Source organism: Hydra vulgaris, chromosome 09 (assembly GCF_038396675.1).
Source record: "Hydra vulgaris chromosome 09, alternate assembly HydraT2T_AEP".
NCBI lineage: Eukaryota > Metazoa > Cnidaria > Hydrozoa > Anthoathecata > Hydridae > Hydra > Hydra vulgaris.
The window spans coordinates 16,483,581-16,505,904 of NC_088928.1; the positions used below are offsets into that span (position 1 = coordinate 16,483,581).

At 28.0% G+C, this 22,324-nt stretch overlaps 1 protein-coding gene across 8 annotated transcripts in view; it reads right to left on the reverse strand.

Moving 5' to 3' along the window:
• The window catches only part of LOC100207482 (talin-2), a 63,319-nt gene that overhangs the window by 5,670 nt on the left and 35,325 nt on the right, over positions 1-22,324 (reverse strand). For 4 of the 8 annotated variants that reach the window (XM_065804866.1, XM_065804870.1, XM_065804869.1 and 1 more), the window contains 15 exons: positions 22,133-22,306; positions 21,886-22,032; positions 21,466-21,597; positions 21,218-21,337; positions 20,933-21,079; positions 20,496-20,849; positions 20,204-20,329; positions 19,987-20,103; positions 13,937-14,119; positions 12,261-12,471; positions 12,032-12,156; positions 8,570-8,695; positions 8,030-8,089; positions 7,762-7,944; positions 6,924-7,545 (listed from right to left, as the gene is read on the reverse strand). In XM_065804866.1, coding sequence (XP_065660938.1) covers positions 7,309-7,545; positions 7,762-7,944; positions 8,030-8,089; positions 8,570-8,695; positions 12,032-12,156; positions 12,261-12,471; positions 13,937-14,119; positions 19,987-20,103; positions 20,204-20,329; positions 20,496-20,849; positions 20,933-21,079; positions 21,218-21,337; positions 21,466-21,597; positions 21,886-22,032; positions 22,133-22,306 — 2,442 coding nt within the window. In that variant the 3' untranslated portion in view covers positions 6,924-7,308. Of the gene's footprint in view, positions 1-6,638; positions 6,699-6,923; positions 7,546-7,761; positions 7,945-8,029; positions 8,090-8,569; positions 8,696-12,031; positions 12,157-12,260; positions 12,472-13,936; positions 14,120-19,986; positions 20,104-20,203; positions 20,330-20,495; positions 20,850-20,932; positions 21,080-21,217; positions 21,338-21,465; positions 21,598-21,885; positions 22,033-22,132; positions 22,307-22,324 lie in introns of those variants that run through there. The other 4 variants (XM_065804868.1, XM_065804872.1, XM_065804871.1 and 1 more) reach the window with 1 other exon arrangement.

Consider the following 22,324-nt stretch of genomic DNA (forward strand, 5'->3'; position numbering starts at 1 on the left):
TTTTAAAGTTTGAGTCACAAATGGAATATAAATAAACAAATGATTTAAAACGCCACTTTTAAGTTTTAAAGTTATAATAGTGGTTTACATATTTTTAATTGAAAATAGATCGTTAAAATTTCGGAATTTAAAAAAAAAGATGAGTTAATATAGCTTTGATAAGCTAATAAAAGTTTTAGTTGTACAAAAAATAAGTATGGATAAGTTTAAAGATGTAAGCACAACTAGAAGATATGAGGCATAGGGCTATTTCGAATTTTCCGAAGAATTACAGAGTTCAAAGTGTAAACTCTGTAAAATTATTCTCAAAAAAATACTTAGCTCAACAGCAACAGCTATAACAAGGCATTAAAAAAAAAATAAACACAAAATTTAAGTTTTTAAATGCAATAACTCTGCGCCCTAGGCCAAAAGCAAACACTCCTACTGCCAAAATACCGCAAATTGAAATTTTTTTCAAGGATGACCCTAAAACTTTTTTGAGTCGGCTTTCACCTATCGATGGAATCATCTTTCACACAAATTGCTAAAAGTGAAACTTTGTGAGCAGCATTTCATGCATAGAGATACCAAATTCCTCAAAGTCCTAAAACCGTTTGCGATCTTGTCATTAAATATGTCAGGTTAGTCAAGAAACAAGTTATAAGTTCTTTGAAAATGAAACTTCAAGACAAATGTAAATTTAGCCTTACATTTGATGAGTATACTTAGTAAAAAATAGAAGAAATATGAACTTAAATCTACATCATAATGAAGGATTTCAATTGCTAGGAACGTTAAGAATCCAAGGTAAAATGCCAGCAACAAAAGCCATTAAACTGATCAGTGATAAGCTTAATTCATTTGATTTAAATTTGGACAAAGACATTGTAGCTTCTGTTACTGAGGGAGCAAGCTTAATGAAAAAAATCGGTCATGAGACTAAACTCGAACATCAAATGTGTTACACGCTATTAATCTATGTGTGCCTGATGTGCTCTTTACAAAATACAAAGTTGATGCACATGGTTCTGATAATAACCCTGTTGATGGTGATAAGAAAGCTGTAGATTATGATCAAGGTTACAGTGATGAAGATGGGACTGTAGTTGGCGATGATATTCAAACTGTTCATGCAGTTAATGCCGTTTTAACATTTTTTGGAGTTGCAAACAGTAGTAAAAATAACTTTTTATTGAACAATTAGACACTGAAATGAAACTTGACCATCGGGAAATTGGAACAAACCTTGTTCAAAAGGAATTGGCTATTTTTGAAGCTAGCAAATCAAGACCCAAGTATTTAGATTTAGACTTTTCAAATCTCTTCAAACAATTCCTCCTACATCCATAGAAGCTGAGAGAGCTTTTTCAAGTCTTGAACTTTTTGCTACTAAAATAAAAAGTTCTTTAAATGACAAAACTTTGGATGCACTAACTTTTTTAAAGCAAACTATGAAGGGTATTAATTGATATTATTTACTTTTGTCCTAATTAACCCTTTCGTGCCGAAGGCGCACATATGTGCGCCTTGGACATACCAATCAAAACACCTCTCTAAAAGTTAGTTCAACCCTTTTTAGTCTTAAATAATAACCTTTTGTGCTTGTAGACATAAATTGAGCTTAGGAAATTTGAAACTTTCAATTCACGGATAGTTTTCATGTTTAAAACACTAAAGATAATTGACAAAAATATATGTAGTTGTTAGACGTTTTCAGCGCAGATGGCTTTGAGAAATAGGATTATAAATGATCCGAATGAAGCTCTTCGAATCCTTGATGAAATGGACGATGTTAATGATTTGTCTTCTGAGTCTTCAGAGTCTGATGACAACGAATTCGAAGAGAATAAAACTGATATTTGCTCAACAACAGCTCCATTGACTATGGCATTATCAGCAAGTCGGTCATCATCATCAGAAATAATTTCATCTTCATCATCTGAAGAATATGTTTGTTCCGAAGATGATTCAACAGAAAAAATAGGTGTGGATTTTTCTATTATTAATTCAGGAACTAATAATAAAGGACTCTATGCAATAGCATTTGCTGATAACAATGGTACTGTAAATAATAAAAGAAAAATCCGTAAACAACAAACGAGTAAACAACTTCATACCATTAAGACTAAGAAGCCTAATATTAGTAAAGATAATAGAGAATGGAAAAAAATTAAAACTATTAGAACTATTATTCCATTTATAGCAACACCAGGACCAACATTTAGAAGATCTGCAATACCTAATTGTGATGGAAATATCGAACCAATCCATCTCTTTGAATTGTTCTTTGATAATGCTTTAATACAAAAACTTGTCGCTGAAACAAATAACTACCATTCAAGAAGGTTACAATCTTCTCCGATAAAGCATAGAATGTTATGGGTTGATGTTACATCAAATGATATCAAAGTATTTATAGCAATCTGTTTAGCCATGGGAATATTAAAACTTCCTCGTATCCATGATTACTGGAGACAAAAGCAATGGTTTTTTGCTATTTCATAATTTTAGTAAAGTAATATCTTGTGATCGATTTAGACAAATTCACCGTTACCTTCATTTTTGCAACAAGACAGCTGCAATACCAAGGGGTAATGAAGGTTACGACAAACTTTTCAAGGTACGTATGTTGCTAGATAACCTTTGTCCTAAATTCAGAAATCTTTATAAACCAAAAAGAGACATTTGCATTGATGAGAGTATGATACCTTTTAAAGGAAGAATCTCTTTCCGACAATTTATTCCAAGCAAACATACAAGTTTTAAAGGAAGAATCTCTTTCCGAACATTTATTCCAAGCAAACAGTATGATATATGTAAAGCGGAAGGGAAAAAAAGGGGCAGTTGGTGGAATAAATGTTCCATGCCCCCCTGCAATTAAAGATTACAATGCCAACATGGGTGGTGTAGATTCAGCAGACCAAATCATGAAGTATTATAATTGTGGAAGAAAATCAAGTAAATGGTATAGGCGAATCTTTTACCACCTATTGGAAATATATGTTCATAATGCATTTGTATTAGAGTCTTGGTTTACTGACCAGCGTGCCCGCAGTCATCAAAGTTTTCGTGAGGAACTTATTGATCAATTAATAGGAAGTACTAGATCTAAGAATAGTGGGAGACCTAGTAACTCAAATGAACACATTACACTACGACATACAAATGTTGGAGTTCATAAACCTTTGGTGAACGATAAGCCAAGAGATTGCAAAAATTGTTCTGAAAATGTTCGAAAAACTACTTTAGTTGGTCAGTCCCAGCGCCATTTAAAAGGTATTCGTAGATCACGTGTTTTTTGTTCATTATGCAATGTCCATTTATGCCTTGATTCAGTTTCTAATTGTTGGAATATGTGGCATTCATAGTTTTATTTTTAAAATTATATATATAATTACTTGTGTTGACTAAATATAATAAATAAAATAGCTTGAAAAATTTTTCTTTGCTTTAAACAAAGTGTGTGCTTGTTATTTTCTACTTATCTAAATAAGGAAAGTATCCCATTAAATTAGTTACTTTTCCTTATAGGTATTTTTAATATTTTTATTGAATAACAAAATTACGTAAAACAAAAAAAACAAAAAATTTACGTCACCAGAGAAAAATGTTATTTATTTATTTTCTAGTTATCTATATTAGAAAAAAAAAACCCATCAAATGAAAGGTGAAAAAATTGTGCACCGTTCTACAAGCCTTTAATCACTTCTAAAACAATATAGCTAGCTATTTGAAAGGCTTCATTAGCAAATATTTAAAAGTCGCAATGCTACTTCATCAATATGAAATAATGTCGACGTCATCAGTTCAATTTTTTTACTTTTTTAATTTAATTTTCGGATTCTGAATTTTGCCTGCTTTCCAATAATATATACTTTGTTTAACTTATTTTGTAAGGAAACCCATCTATTTAAGTGTTTACGTGGCATAGTATTGCGTTTTTTAAATCGCCTAAATAAATTCCGGTACGAAAGGGTTAATGATGATAAACAAATAATTACTTTTACACATACTTTTGTGTTACTTTAGTGTGTTTTAACATAACTAAATAAAAGTTCAAAATAGCTCAAAATAGTTCGAACTTTTTTAATAGCTCAAGCATTCGGAGGTTCGAACTTTAAAAAAAAAGATCACCTAAATACAAATAAATTATTAAATCCAAATCAACATGGTTATGTTAATAACAAGGCTTGTGTAATAAACCTTCTAGAAATATTAAATTTTGCAACTGAATCCATCTCAAACAACAAATCGGTTGATATAATTTATAATCTTTTTTAACTTTGCTAAAGCCTTTGACAAATTCTCTCACAAAATATTCTTAGATAAATATTCAAAAATGAAATCTAAGGCAAAATTTACAAATGGCTAAACTCTTTCCTATTTAACCAAACACAACACTTAGTTCTTGGTGAATCAGTTTTGAAATAGGCTGACGATGTTAGCAGAGTTCCATAAGGCTCTGTACTTGGTCCTGTATTATTCATAACTTATATGACCTTCCCAATAGTCTGTCCTACCTAAAATTATGTTGACACTAAACTACTTTCACAAATAAATTTAGATGATGTCAACAGCAGTATAAGTAAACTTTAAACTTATTAGACAACGTTATTAACTGATCTAGACAATTATATTGTCTAGATCAGTTAATAACGTTAATAATGTATTATTAACTGGAATAACACATGGGTAATGGATCTAAATATTAATAATGTAAATTTATGCATGCTGGTAAAAAATAACTACATCTAACTACATTCTTAATGACTATTAATACTTAATTCAACCCTGCAAAAACTATCTGTGAAAAAGATTTGTAATATTTAATGATTTTAAGTAAAATCCAAACTAATCTAGACAATTTTATTAACTGGACTAATACATGGCTAACGCATTTAATTATTGATAAATGTGAAGTTTTACATGTTGGTAAAAACTTGTCTAACTACACAACCTACCTAATGTAAACAACCTTATCTAACAACACTATTATGAAATTTTTGCTTTGCAAAAAACTACCTGCAAACAAGAGCCTAATGTTTTAATTAATCTTAAACCATTAGCACAAGCATATAAAGCTGCCAACTAATTAAATAACACCTGAATTGTATACACTCATAAGCAAAGGAAGACTAAAGGTCATTTTTATATACATTTTGAAGTATTTCTGCTTTTATTATTATTTATTATTTTTATTATAAAACATTATGTTTATGATAAGTAATGTTTAAATCCTTAAATCAGCCAACATGATTGCTCTAATGAAACGTGTTTTTATCAGCCATGGTGTTAATCTCTGGAAGAAATTATATACTTGCTATGTACAACCACACCTTGAATTTGCAGTGCTAGCATGGAATCCTTACATCCAAAAAGATATAGATCTTTTTGAATGCAAAATTTTTAACATCACTCCTTTAGACCTCAGATGTGAACATAGTGATATGATTCAGTATTACAAAGTGTTTTATAGCATTGATAACACACAATCCTAACCACTCACAACTTAGATGAGAAATAATAAGAACTGTCAGCTTTGACATTTTCACAATCACAATGGAAAATCTGAACACAAAGCAAATGTGAAAGATGTCAAATCATTTAAGATACTAAACATGTATAATAATTAGTTATCTAAATTGCCACAGGGCGTCATCTACTGTTGATGTGCTCCACTTTATTAAAACTGCTATTTAAATGTGCTGCAGCTTATTATATTATACTATACTATGCCATATATCTATATCACATATATTGTATATTTATATCATATGTAATACATATTTATATCATATATATTATATATTCATACCATATACATTGGCTTTGAAAAATGGTATTTTTCAGATAAATTTTTATAAATAGTTTTCAACTTTATTGGTAAAACTACAAAAAGTTGTGAAGCTAAATACTAGCTGAAAGTGAAACGAAAATAAAAATTAATCACAGTTCTAACTCTAAAATAAGATCAAAAGAAACAGTTGTCCAGAAAGAAACATGAATCACAATCAATGATCATAAAAGATCACAAGAAACGGTTATAATCAACTAAATTAAAGGTCAGAATATAATTTAGTTAAATCATTTTTCCAAAATCAACTCATAAAGCATTTTGAGAAAATTGAAAACAGATATTATTTTATAGGTATTTTTTGAAACTAATGATTTTTGTAAACTTTTTTTTAATTTTTCAAAAATAGTTATTCAATTTTTAAATTCAATTTTTAAACATTCATATTAGCATACTTTGAAAAAAAAATCATTTGTGAATTTTTTTAAGGTATGAGAAAAAAAACTGTAACATTTCTATAAAATGCACAAGTTAGTAACCAGAAATTAAATTTAGTGGACCTTATCTTCTAAAATTCAATATTTTTTTATAGTAATGATTGTAACAAGTCAATTTAATTTTTTTAATCCAAATCTCAATGAAAAAGAAAAAATGAACTGAATGAATTTTAAGAAAAAATAAACTTTATTTACCCTAATATACAAATGTTAAAAACTTGGCAACTTTTAGTGTAAAATATTTGTTTATGGTATTTCTAGCAAAAGTCATCTTTATATTTTAATTGAGATAAAAAATTTTTATAACAATTTTATGAAGTTTTTTACTTTCCAAAACACTAAAATTAAAAATAATTAATACATACAGCAGATATAAGACCTTGAGACCATTGGCCATCTTCATCAGTGGATGTTATTGCATAAACCTATATATATAAAAATATATATAAATATACATACATATATATATATATATATATATATATATATATATATATATATATATATATATATATATATATATATATATATATATATATATATATCAAAAAAAAGCCAATATAACAATGAAATATATATTAGTTATTTAGAGAGGACTCATAATAGGCACTTCATAAAGGAACTTGTGAACTACAAAAAATTAAACAAGGTTATAAAATGAAAACTTCTTTCTTTCATTAAGATATTAAAAAAAAAAAAACTACAACATAAAAAATACTACAACATGCAACTAAAAATTTAAATATCAATTCTAATTTAAGTTAAAAATTTTGAAAAAAGAAATTTAAAGAACAAAATGAATCAAGTTTTATTTACAAGGAAAAGTAAGAATCTAAGAAAGTTAAGCAAGTCGATTAAAAAATTTAATCTTTTATCTTATTTAATGTCAACAAGTCTTGAAGAAGACTTGAGTTTATATATATATAAAACATGTCTGTTTATAAAGTTTGTTCAAATATTTGGTCAATTCTTGCTATCTGGACAGTAATCTTGTTTTCCTCTGAACTCTCTATAACTTTATTTCTGTTATGCACATTAATCATCTTCTTCAGGTCTGTAACGTTCTTTACGTATAATGTGAAGTTTAGAGCGAGCTATCTCAAGTTCACGTTCTTTACGTAAAATTTCTTCTTGAATTTCTAACTCTTGTTTAAAACCTCCAGTTAGTGATTTACTGACATTGACCTCAACTTCCTCATAATGGAACATAGCTGAACCTTGGGCAGCTTTGACTAAAGTATCAGCAGCACGTTTAACAGCTGCACCTGCAGTCTAAAACATGAAAAGTATATCTTAAAAGTAAATCTTAAAATATGCTTCAAACATAGAAACTAAAAAAGTTAGCGAAAATAAAAATACTTAAAAACAATTTATAAATTAATAAATAAATAAGCTAATATTTAATAAAATAATATGCAAGAACATTAAACAATAAAATTAAAAAGTTGTTATTATTTAATTACATAAAAACTATAGAACTAATTTTACTTGTAAACCCTTTTGTGATTTACTATTTGGATCAGCTTTAACGCGACAAGCAAGTAAAAGTTGGGCAGTTGAGTTAGCTACTGCTTTTGCACTAGCTACAAGTTTTTCTTCACTAGCATTTCCTTGTACTGCAGCATTGGCAGCTTCACACAAAGAGCCTGTAGCAGCAGCTACAAGGCGAGCCTAAGGAACACCACACCAAAGTTATAAACATAAAACATAACATCAGAAATTTAAAATTTAATTTAAATGCAATAACAAAACTAACAGCAGAAATAAGTCCTTGTGACCATTGACCATCTCCAGACCCTTCTGAAGTCACATCAACCTAAACATTATCTTAGAATATACTATTTAAGTATAATAAATTAGAAATATAAGGTGGGGCCTATAATAGGAGTCTAAAAACCAGGCCCCCGTTAAATACTAGTAAAAAAACTCTAAAAAATGTGTTGTACAAGTTTGATAGCAGAAAAATTAACATACTTACAAAAGCCTTGATTCCATGTTACTAATGTTATTTTCCTCTACCAAGTTAATCAAGTTTTCTCAAAACGTTAGAGTACTTTAAAAAATCCATATGAGAAAAAATTTCAAAGACGTAATCAAAAATAAAATAAACCATTAAAAAAACCTTAAAAACAATGGAAATAACATTTCAACACACATTTTTTTACTCAGTTCCAAGTTCCAAATTATGGTTTTAAAGTTTTACCTATTATAAGCCCCCTCTTACAGATTAAATATAAATTAAAGTAACTATTAACAAAATTTTAGAAATAATATGAGGGATAATTTTTTTTTTTACCCTTCCAGTAGCTACTAATTCACGTTGAGCAGCAGTTGCAGCTTTAACAAGAGCACCAGCAGCTGCAGTAATAGACTTAGCAGCTTCTAAAATCTGCTCCTCAAAGTTGAGTGACTCATCTGCTTCCTAAACATAAAAATGTTATTTTTAAATTCTATTAATAAACTTTTTAATGGTGTTTAACAATTATTAATAATAATAAACTTTTTAATGGTGTTTAACGATTATTAATATTAATAAACCTTTTAATACTGTTTAACAAATAATCTTTCTCTCCCTCTCTCTATCACACACTAAAAGTACATATTTTGAAATTTCACTCAATTCCAACACAGACTATTTTGTCTCCACTTATAGTTTCAAAAATACAAAAACTTTATTCAAAACAAATTGTATGGCTCTTTTATTTTCAACTTTTTAGCTGTTGCACATTAGTTGAATAAGTTAATTGGTTGAACAAGTTAACCCATTGATTAAATAGGTTAAAATATTGGTTGAGCAAGTTAAAATATTGGTCAAATAAGGTTTAAAATTAATAAGGTTTTTCAAATTAACTAACTTTTATTTAATAAATTTGCTTTGAAACAACATTTGTAAAATATCAATAACATTAAAAAAAGGAAACTTTACAATAAGATTTTTAAGATAAAAAAATTCAAGCATGTCATTTAAAACTTTAATCATTCGAGCATGTTATTTAAAATTTAAAACATTCAAGCACATCATTTAAAATTTAAAACACAATAATTTAACTTTAATAAAACACAAGGACCCCACAGTTTTAGAAGTCTAAAAATTAATGAGTCTTTTACTAAAAATTGTTTGAATTAGTATATTCTTATCATCAAAAGGAATGGCTTTCTGTCTGTGTTGTATTTTTCATTTACTAAGCAAAAAGCAATCAATATTTAACCTTCTTAAATATTTAATATTTTGTATTTTATTAATAAAAACAAAAATTGATACAAAAGTGTACCCAATCAAATTAGCTTATCCATACCGCAATTAACTTGTAAAGTTTTTAATTTCTTATATATATTTATTATTATTAATATTCATTAATTGATTTGTATTAGCATATATCATTTATAAGAATTCACACAATTCAAGTAAAAAGGGTAAACTTAAACCTACGTTGAAAAAAAATCTAAGGATTCCAAATGCAACAAAAGGAGAATTCAAAACATAGAAATAAAAGAAAGTTATATCACAAAAATCAGTGCTAGAGAGAATGATTGCAGCAGGCAAAACACAAATATACCCGTAGTTTCCTTACCCAAGTTGATAAGTTTAACAGAAAATAATTTACCATTTACATGAAAATCCAGAGGATTAAATAGTTAATGCTCCCTTAGTACTTGGTTAATATTTTCTACAGTGTCTTGATAAAAGTAAATGTTATCATCAACATGAAGATCTTTCAAATTATTACATTTACAAACACTTTGAATCTCTCTTTCGAACAGACCCAGACAATAATATTTCAAGTTACACTATATTATTGTATTATAATTATTTTAGTTTAAACTTTAACTAAATAGTAGTTATAAACTTTTTTGTGAACTTTTGTGTTAAGTTGATTTATCATAACTTTGTCTAATTTATCATAACTTAATCATTTATTAAGATTGATTTGTCATAACCTTTGTGTTAATTGTGTTTATAACATTAATTTATCTTTGCCTGGCCCTAGCTTTTTTTTATGAAAGCAGGATTCTATCATAAAACCAGGCTTCTATCAAAATCTAACCCTAGCTTGTCAAAACTAACTTTAACAAAATAAATGAATACAAGTAAAACAAATAAGGAAAGGAAAATATTTTTAACTACTATATAAATAGTAATGAAAATAGAATTAAACAAATAATGTAATAGGTTATAATATGAAACAAAAAATTTACATAATTGTATAAAATTCTTACAATAAATATTACAGTCAAAATTAAACATGATGCAAGGCTTGAATTACTTTATCATGCATTGTGATATCTGGAAATATTTCTGGTCATCAAATTCTCAGTTTATTAAAAACCATTAACACTGTTATAATGAAATGGTCAACTTATCATATTTCAAAAACTATTGAAAACAAAACAAATTTACTACTGCAAAAATAATAAGAGTCAAAACTAACATATTTTAAATTGTTTGTTTAAAAACCAGTTAATTTAAGTATTATAAAATAAAAAAAGTTATAAGAAAAAAATAATAATTACTAGAGGTCCAAAAAATTTGCGCAGTAATTTAAAAATCAACCAGAGTTGTTAGTCCTTGGCCTTGCCCTAAGACTAAAAATTGAGGCCTTGGCCATGGTCTTGGCATTTGAACTGTTGGTCTTGGCCTTGGTCTTAGCCTTGAAAATTTTGGCCTTGGCCTTATTGATTTTGTTGAATTCTGTGTATAACCTTGGTCTATTTTTACAAAATGTGGTTTTATCGCCACAGCACTTGCTACTTTTGTAAATAATACCTACAGTTTCGTTAATAATTGGCCTTAACGAAAAGCAAAAATTAAAGTCTTTGGTCTTGAAAATGTTTGGATAGGCCTTGGCCTTGAAACTCTTAATCATGGCCTGACCTTAAAACTCTTGGCCTTGGTCTTGTAACTTTTGGGCTTGGCCTTGCTACTTTTGGCCTTGCTACTTTTGGCCTTGTTAACAACTCTGAAATCAACCAAAAAAAAATTATACTAAAGTTATTTGTGCATGAAACATTAAAATCGATTTTTGTTAGGGGCCAACCTTTGAGGAATTTTTTTTTAAATTTAAATGTTTTAAATTAATTGATAATAAGAATAATAAAATAGATATATTTTGATACAAGCTACTTGAGTTTTTTTGTTTTGTTTTAAATTAACTATGAGTAGTTTAAATTAGTTTTTATATGTTTTTAAAATTCCTTAGACTGTTGTGATTTTCAGTTGTTTTTTTAATATTACATCTAATAAAGCGTACATTACTGTATGCTTAATTTTTTTAGTTTTATCCGATGATTTATGAAATAAATTAAAAAATTAAAGTTCAAATTTTTATATAATAATAAAATTTTTAATAATAACAAAAATCAATAATAATAAAAATGATAGTAATAATATGGTTTTATGAGATTTTATGTCATAATTTAAAATGAATATAAATATGTTTTATTAAATAACAACTATCAAGTTAAGTGATAGAAACGAAGTTAGTCTTTTTTAAAAACATATAGTTTTTAAAAAAGACTAACTTTATATATATACAGCCCTCGGAATTAGGGTCGGCATTCGAACTGAAAGTATTTAAGGTTGGCAAATAATCGCCGACCTCAATTCTATGTTTTATGGAAAAACCTTTGTATTTTTTTTCCAACCTGATGACAACCTCTAACAGTTTAAGGTCGGCAATATAATGCCAACCTCATTTTTTCTAATTCCGAGGGCTGATATATATATATAATAGAGATATCATAGTATAAATAAGTATACCCTTGGTCGAGCTCGTGGTTTAAGCTCTGCTAGCTTTCTTGCAGCTGCTTCAATTGATGCTGCAGCTCCTAACAACTCATTTTCAGCAATAACATTTGGATCTTCAGGATTCACCCAATCAGCCCCTTTAAAAAAATAAATTCTTATAAATATCAAATCAATTGTGTAATATATTAAGTTCGCTGACATTTTTACAAGATGACGCCTTTTAAATTTATTAACTTAATACCTTTAAGCTCTTCTGCAGATTTTACAAGTTCAGCAACAGAGAAAGCTACTTTCTTAGATAAAACAGTTAAATGTTGTTTCTTTTGTGGTGTTGGATGAACTATAACAGATGCAACGTGATCTAAAACTTCACAATAAGCTTGAGCTGTGTCGCGACCTTTTACAATGGTAGCAACGCGGATAGATTCTGATTCAGAATTAAAAGCAGCAGCCTAAAAAAATTAAGAGATTTTTTTAATACAAGATGTAGTGTACATATATCTCAATATTTTTAAAAAATGATTTTCTCAAACCACCACAATATACAGAGTAAATATAAAAATAATTTTAACAAAAGTCGAAAACAAAAAAATAAATATGAAAATTTAAAACTAAAAAATTAAATATCAGTAAAATAAACAATATGCGTAACAATATTCAAAACTTTATGATAAAAAAAGGTAAATGTAATAAATTTTGTGTTAAAAACACTTTTTATATATTTTTTAAATTAGTTATTAAAACTGTAAACAATTGTTAGTCGAAAAAAAAAAAAGTAAATATGAAAATTTAAAACTAAAAAATTAAATATCAGTAAAATAAACAATATGCGTAACAATATTCAAAACTTTATGATAAAAAAAGGTAAATGTAATAAATTTTGTGTTAAAAACACTTTTTATATATTTTTTAAATTAGTTATTAAAACTGTAAACAATTGTTAGTCGAAAAAAAAAAAAAGTAAATATGAAAATTTAAAACTAAAAAATTAAATATTAATAAATGAACCTGTATAATTCATTAACTACAAATCAGTGAAATAATAACTGAGAACAAAGTAAGATGTACATATTGATGTTTAAAAAAAAGCATGAAATTAAAATCTAAACAGATTAGAAGATAACATGGATGGTAAAGATAACATATGAAACAACTAGAAATAGATTTCTATAGATTCGTTTAGATGATCATTAAAGATGTGATAATATATTGTATTTTATTATTGAAAAAGTGTAGCAGTTTTGAAGAATAATGCATCTATTTTATATATGCTTTAAATAAATTTTTTTATATAAGAAATAAAAAATTCTTACTTCTACAAAAACTTTATCATTTTTAAAAGTACTTGGACATTCAAATTTGATTATTATAAACTCAATATGGAGAGCTGTAATATGATTTATTTTATATATTAAGAAAAGTAATAAAAAACATGTGGAAATTAAACCCAAAGAAATACTATTATAAATTAAAAATAGAAAATTATAGAGCGATTAAATATATATAAATAGAAAAGCAGTTGAAAAAAAAAAAAACTGTGGTAATTAACCACAAGAAAGCTTTACATTCTTTGGGAAATGGATGTTAGAGATAAAAAGTTATTTATTTTGTACTTTATATTTGGTGCTTCGAACATATAAAGCTCGTTTTCATATAAACTATCTATTGAAATTATCTTTAATAAATAATTTAAATAGGATATATACTCAATAACTTTATTTATATAATTATAAAAAAACTTTTTTTTTATGGAATTCCCTAAAAATGATGCGTAATTAAGATTTAAGGATATATTTTTTCAGAAAAAATATTATTTTCTTATGCATACTTTTTTACTTAAAGTCAAGTAGCTATATAAAAAAAAAGCTTAGATTACCCCCTACCCTATTTATATAAAAAGAAATAAAATATAACAACCTTGACAATTATTAGAAGCTCAGTACAGTATCTTCTACCAATATTTGCAGCTTGCACAATATCTTCTTGACGACCAGAGTTACCAGCAGCTACAGCTTTTGCTGTGGCTAAAGTGACTCCTTTTGTTGCTCTAATTAGATCTTCAGGAGAAGCTTTAGATTCTGGATCTCCAACTTGCAAGTTCTACATAAATAAAAAAACAAACATAAATTCAAACATTTTTTTAGAAAATGTAAAAACATGACAGAATAATGAAAACAAAAACCAAATTTTTTTCTACATAGAAAAAATTTTGCCCAAAGTTTTTCATACATAGATGATACCTGCTCAAACTCAAACCTTCAGTCAAATTATGTACAAAAGCCCCCACAGCTCCTTATTTCAGTTATTTATGCTAAGCTAAGTACATAAAAATCTTTATTTGTGTACAAATACATTGTGTGTACACAAATACACATACGATGTAGTGCCACTACATCTAGTAAGGGTTTAAATAATTCTTGAATCTACTCAACATTATCAAGATGACTACAAGGAATTGTTGTTTCTTGGTTCCCCATCGTGGGGCTTATGTGATGGCTTCTGGAGCCATACACATGACTAGGTGAATTGCCAAAATTTTATATTCAATGAAAATATGGATGTTCAAGAGACAGTTCAAATAAACGGCAAGAGGAAAAATCACTTCAGGATATAAGCTTGTTGGCTAGTTTGGTGTACACCAATTCTTGGACATGTGGTTCATCCTCCCATGCAATATGCTAGGGAGGATGAACCACAGAAACAAATAAAAATAGATTTAACTTCAATTGAAAATTTGCAACTAGAAAGTTTTGTAACAGAGAATACTTTGAAATTTTTTAACATTTTGAAATTACCAACTACTTTTGGTCCAGACAAGTGGATCCAAAATGAAGAGTTTCAACAGGCTGTAAAATTTGTAAAAAGTCTATGAGTTGTTAATGATATGGCCAAAAGACAAGTAAAACTAATTAAGGATTTTAACTGTTCAATTACTAAAAATGAAGAACAAAAGCAATTCTTGCTGTCTCTAAACCCAGGTCAAACAGAAATCTTTGTTGATCGATGGAACCAAGTCATCAAAAAGCGATGAAAACAAAAATCAATAAATATTGTTTTTTCATACCTACAATAAATTATGGACGATGGGTTCATTATTTTTTTATTATTATTTTAGTAAGGGGTCGTCCATAAAGTACGTATGCCAAAAATTTTGAAATTTTACCCCCCCTCCCCCTGTTGCCATGCGTACTTTTATGTCCCCACCCCCCCCCCCCTTAAAAGTACGTACGTTTCTCAAATACCCCCCCTCAAATATCCCCCCCCATCCCTCCTTTTTTTTTTTTCTTAATTAAAAAGTTTAATTAAAAAAAAAGAAAGACGGAGGCTACCTTAGATACTTTATACTACCCCAAAGCTCTTTGCTTACGCATTTTAAAAATGTCTTCAAGTATAAATGCAAATAATAATTTAAATAAATTTAAAATTTACCAATGTAAGTGTGTATTTGGGCGAAAGGTTTATGCGGGGGCAATAGTCGACGGAGATCCAGGTTCGATTCTCGGTGAAATCTCGGAAAACTTTTTTTATTTTTTTAACGAATCAAATGTAAATAAACTATACTTAAGGTGGACGTTTTTTTCAGGCACCCCTCTTTAGTAAGTAAAAAACGAGTCTAAGGTGAGATCAGTAATATTGAAAACAAAGGGTAAAACCCAGTGGGAGGGAGCAACAGCAAATTTTGTGCCCTTTTGCTATTTTAAGAAGCTTTTTATTTTAGCAAAACCTAGCGGTCTTTGAGACGCCATTGACACGTTTTTTTTGGGGTGACTCCGTCCCATCAACCACGGCCCTCAGGTCTTACTCAGGGCCAGTATATAAGGGCGGGCATGTGTGCATGGGCCCCCTCAGGATTTTTTGATGTTTTGATTTTTGATGATAGAACACTTTCACACAACGTGCAAACTTAAGTTTGTTAATATGCCAAATGAGGTGGCCTTGCAAAAAATTTGGATGGCGGAGGCCATCCAAATTTTTTTCCAAATCCAAAAGTTATAGCCATGCAAAATTTACACCCCTCTCATTTTGGGGGTCGGGAGGGTAAGCGTTTTAAGGCTTTTTGTTCACAGGCCTCCGCCATCCCGATATTTTGCAAGGCCTCCTCATTTGGCATAGGTATAAACAAACTTAAGTTATGAGTTTGCACGATGTGTGAAAGTGTCCTATCTGCAACATCAAAAAATTCTGAGGGCGCCCATACATGTGTGTGCATAGAGGAAAACTAGACCCTCTACTTCATATACCATACATCTTTTTATGTTGGCAAACTAGAATCTTTAGTCAGAATGTAACTTTTCTATTGATTAGCTGGTTAATTGTGATAAATTAGAAAATCGAAGTACGTACTTTTAAATTAAACCCTCCCCCCCCTCCCATACGCTTTCGTACGCTTTTTGAAGACCCCCCCTCCCCCCCTATGAGCGTACGTACTTTATGGACGACCCCTAATGCAGCAAGTATTTCTGTACTCAAGAAACGTAGCAAAGTAGATCAACTATAAATAATATAATAATACCTGAGATTCTGACTATTATTAGACTTTTTCGAACTTTTTCAAAAAATTTTTTTTTACTATAGTGAACGCAATGTTATTATAAACCAAAAGTTTATTACATTATTCTTTAATTATTTAACTTGTAAACAATAACATTAATAATTTAGTTTTAAAAATAGTACCTGGTTTTTGATTAGTAAACAGTAAAAGTTAAAATGCTATGCTGTATTTTAATTTATTTATAATTTGGGACTAAAATAGATCTGGGACTAAAATAACCCAAAAAGTAGAAAACTTGATGTTGATGAGCGACTTTTAAAAACTATACAATCATGCCCAAACTATACAACTGTTATTCCTACACATAATGTAACAAAATAAAAATGAAATTTAATTTTTTTTTTTGGCACCACCTTAATATATATGTATATTAGCCAAATTCATTAGTCGCGGTCCGCACACTTATTTTTACGATGTAGGGAAAAAAATAAAAATGGTAGCTTTTCAGTTTGATAAAGTGAAAACAAGTGTTCCGCATCTTAATATTTATATTTTTTCTGATTAGATTTTTAAAATGCTTTAATTGTATTGTACTTCTGCTTTATGCTTTATAAAAATTTAAATCAAAAGATTTGAATGGTCTGCTCAAGTACTATTGTTTACCAAGATCAGAAAGTGTTCAAAAAACCTATATGAAGTTGTTTAAAACAAGTTTAAAAAAAGAGAGATTTAATACAAACAATTTGCCAGAAATACTAACAATTTGCCAGACATTATTATTTCAGTTAAATAATAAGAAAGAAGATGCAAAAAAAACTGACTAGCTAAAATAAAACTTGAATCAATCATAAAAACAAAGTGATATGAAAAAACAAAAATAAAATTCAGCAAAGAGAAAATTATAGTTATAAAAATTATAAAAGGAACCCTTTATATATACAAATTGAAAAATAAAATTTTCAAAATGTTAAAATCTCGAAAAAATTACAATGGCAAAAAAAGTTTTTTATAAATTTTCTTAATGATTTTAACATAACAAAACCAGATTGTCCAATTTGACTTTTAACATAACAAAATTAGATTGCAAAACTTGATTTCAAAATAATTTCAGTTTTTCATTTTCTTTTAATCATACATTGAATTTACTGTTTCTTCAACAATTACTAATAAGGTATTAATTTGTTTAATTTAAAAATGTTTGATGTATTGCATCTCTACACTTAATCTGTAGCTGACATTGAACATAAAATTGAAGAAAATTTTCTACTTGTTGTTCATGGCCCAACACAATTAACACAATCTTGAGTTTTCTAGTCTAACAAACTTCTTGATAGATCTAATTTATCAGGGCTACAACCATATTTATTGTTGATTAGGCTAATAAAGTATAGGTATTTTTCAACTTTTGCTTTAGAAAGAAGTATTTACCTTTTTGAATATTTTCTGAATGGCTTAGGCCTGGTGTAAAAAACATTCCAATATAACACAACTTTAAAAGTTTTCCAAAAAAACCAAGTAAATTAGATAGTCAAGCAGCTGTAACTTTATGTTTTCTGTAATTATGCTACTTTTTTGTATTTTGTTCTATTCTTATGTAATTAATACCATATCATTTTGGAGCCATGTGGTTACTAAGGTCAATATTTACAATACCAGTATTAAAAAGTTATCTATTAATGAGAAATATGCTATGCCTTTTAAACCATCATATGTTCTTTGTACATCAGTATTTTCAGTCTTATGTCGAATGATAATAGTGACAAATTTTGGTATTATTTTTAACAGTATTAGAAGAAGTTTCTTCAAGTATTATTATAACTTGAATCTTCCGTGAGTTTATTAATATAGAAATCAATATTTTCAATTTTAGTATTATCCATGTGAAGTATGGATCAAATAATGAGGTATTAAAACAAATATAATCTGATAAAACAAAGGCAGTTCTTTGTGAGTATTTATAACATAAATGTTGACAGACAAATGATTCATGTTCAAATTTCAACTTCATTTGTACAAAATAAACACGTTACAACTAAACAGCCATTTCTTAAAAGTGTTATTTCAATTTTTAAACAATGATACATCTGTTTAAAAATAGTTTAGTTCTGGATATGCTGAGATAGCAATTGTCATCTTTTTTATTTAGGACTCAATTAATTTTAAAAAATGATTACACTTTGTAACTGTTCTGTGCAAGAAAGAGCCTAAATCTTTTCTTTTATAGTTTTCATTGTATTTAGTATTTTATCATTATTGTGTTTTAAAAAACACAAAAGTGAAAGTAAGTAAACACAAAAGTGAAAGTAAACCCAGTACACAATCTACTAGAACTAACAGGACAACTTCAATGTTCTATTTTAGGAATAAATCAAAAAGTAAAACAACTGATCTCATATATTCATTATATAATTTTATACTCATAGGTTTAATGCATGTAACATTTAACCAGGTAACTATTTTATTTTGCAACTTTGTAGCATTTTTTATGTTTTTTCAGGAAGACGCAGTTGCCTTTCTTTTTATGGTCACAATATCTGTAAACGATATCTTCACTAATTTACTTATCGTAAAACATCTTGTTTGATGACCATTCAGCTGTAATTTTCGGTATTTTAAGAGATACTTCATTAAAAATAGATGTTTGCTATTTAATAATAATATTCAATAGCCTATTAGGCTTCCTTTTTTTCTTTTAGCTTTAAAAAATGTAAATACATTTGCATTTTCTTTCGCAATCCTCGAAATTATCTTTTTATTCATTTAGGTTTTTAATCATGATGAATTAAGAGCTAATAGTAGCAGCGACAGTATTGTTTAGTTGATTTTTTTAATAACAAAGTAACCATCTTTACTTTTTTCCCTACATTGAATAAATTTTGAGACCAGGCCTCTGAAATGAATTTGGCTAATATATATAGACATATACATATATATATATATATATATATATATATATATATATATATACATATATATATACATATATATATACATATATATATACATATATATATACATATATATATACATATATATATACATATATATATACATATATATATACATATATATATACATATATATATATATATACATATATATATACACACACACACACACAAAGCGAGAGAGAGAGATTTGGACAGGTCATTTATTTGAGCAAAATTTTCTTATATTGTTCTCATTATTCTTCTACTTCTTCTATTTCTATTTCTCTCCCTCCCTCCCTCCCCCCTCTCTCTCTCTCTCTCTCTCTCTCTCTCTCTCTCTCTCTCTCTCTCTCTCTCTCTCTCTCTCTCTCTCTCTCTCTCTCTCTCTCTCTCTCTCTCTCTCTCTCTCTCTCTCTCTCTCTCTCTCTATATATATATATATATATATATATATATATATATATATATATATATATATATATATATATATATGTATACACACACACACATATTATTACATATATATAATATCAAAATAGACATACAATGACTGCTTGTTTAACTGCTTCAACAGTAGACTCGATAGCACGTACACCCCTAGAGGCTTCATCTTCGACACTTCTAACTGTTTTGAGTAAGGACGACACACTGGTTACCATAGTCTGAATAAATAATTTTTCAAATTTAAAATTAAAAAAAAAAAATTATTCCATTGGTAGTAAACAGTGAGCAAATGCCATTTAAAAATTTTTTAACCAATACCTTAGCAGATACTTTAAGTGTATCCATAGCTGGGTCATTGGCTGACTTTCCTGATGAATTTTTAGTTGAATTTATTAAATCTGTTAATGCAACAGCCACATCTTTTGCAGCCATAAGTAACATAGTCTAATTGTTTTATACAAAACTTATTTAAAAAATAATTATTTTTCCTATAAATTTTTCAAAATATAATATTAAACAAACAAAAAAATGTTTATATTGTTTTATCACATATATTACTAAGACAAAGTAATCTAGTTTTCAGATTTAAAGTGATGAATAAAAAAGTTACTTGAGCCTCTTGGTCATCAGCACCTAATGCAATAGCACCTAGCTTAACATTATCAACAAGCTTAGTCATGCTTGACAACACATTTTGAGCAGATGTTGCAAGCTGCTCTTGGCTTCCTTGTGCTGCAACAACTAAATTCTTTGTATTTTCTACTAAATTTTTTGCTGTTTTTAAAATTATTTCTCTATGGTCACTGAACGTTTCACCTTCATTTTCTGGATTTAATGTACCAGCTTGAGCAAACATAACGGTGGTATCAATATCACCAACTATTCCAGCTAGAGTGGAAATTGCATTAATACACTCTTGAGTGCCTACAGATCCTGCCTGTAATGTTGCTAACACATAAGACACCTGAAACAGAGTAAAATATTATGAAAAATTTGAACAATGCAAATAAGTAAATACAAAAAATGATTTAAAAAAAATGCATTTACCTTTTCAGTCACATCTCGAGCTTTATCTGAAAGTTCAGATTTAGCAAAAGGATCACTAGGACTTGACTGTACACAACTAGCTGCCTGGATTAAGGATCCACAAGAATCTCCTAATGCACCAACACTAGTCTTTAATCGATCAGCTATCTAAAATTATACAATGTTGTTAAATATTATTATCTCTGAATTATTATCTCAAATTATTAACATTTAAACAAATAGCACAATAATAACAAAAAAAATTTTTTAAATGATTACTAATTTTTAAAATTAAAAAAAAATTACATCTAATTGAATAGTAACTCTAATTGCATTTTTGGTGCTCTCTGTTAATTCATTATAGTTCTTACACATCTCCTGACTTATTGCACCTAGCTCTTTTGGCTTTGTGGTTGCCTTACCAACCTGTAAAAATTAACAGTAAAAAAATGGTACACAAGCCATGAACTCAATAAAATGAATTTATCAATCTAAGATGTAGAAATAAAGACATTTACTAACTTTTATTAAAAATAAAGACATAAGTCACTAACCATATCTTGAGCACCTCTTGTAATATCTTTTAATTTTTTAACCATATTATCTTGAAAATCAACAAAGGAAGCAGTTTCAGCACCAGGAGGACTATTGGGATCTCTACGATAATCAGCTACATACACATTGATCTGTAAATATATGATTATACATAATATAAAAAAATATAAACAAAGTCTAATTTTGCCAGATTAAACAACCTTAATGATCAAAAAATCACTTTCATTATCAAATTACATAGTTAAAATTAATCCATAAAGATAATTTTTATGTCTTAGTTCAGAATTATTACATTGATGCATTACATTTGTATTGTAATATCTCAAGTTAACTAAACTTGGAGCTAATTATATAAAAACTAATTTTAACAAACATTTAATTAATATAAAAATTAATTAAAAAACAAAAAAGATTATTACCGAAGTTCGTGCTTTGTTAATAGAATCAACAAGAGCCATAACAGCTCCTGTGTCTCCAGCAGTTTCCTCAAGTTGTTGAGTAAGATCACGAAGTGCTTCACATAAGTCTTGAGCAGCAGCATCAACAGCTGGGTGGAAACTCAAAGCCTTTAAAATTGTTTTAAAAGATATGTAAAATTTGATTGTCATAATAAATAGTGACTTTTCATCATCATCACATCATTTCATGGTGTGATAAAATAGTTACCTTTGGATTTCCACCTGAATCTTTTGTAGCATATACTAAGTGTGAAGCAGATTCACAAACAGTTTTTGCTGTATCAAGTAACTCAGTTTGTTTTTGTGAACCACCAGGAAGCTTTGATGCAAAACCAATTGCACAGTCAGCAAGAGGATTTACAAGATTTGCAATTTTCATAACCTTAGAAAATAGATTTTA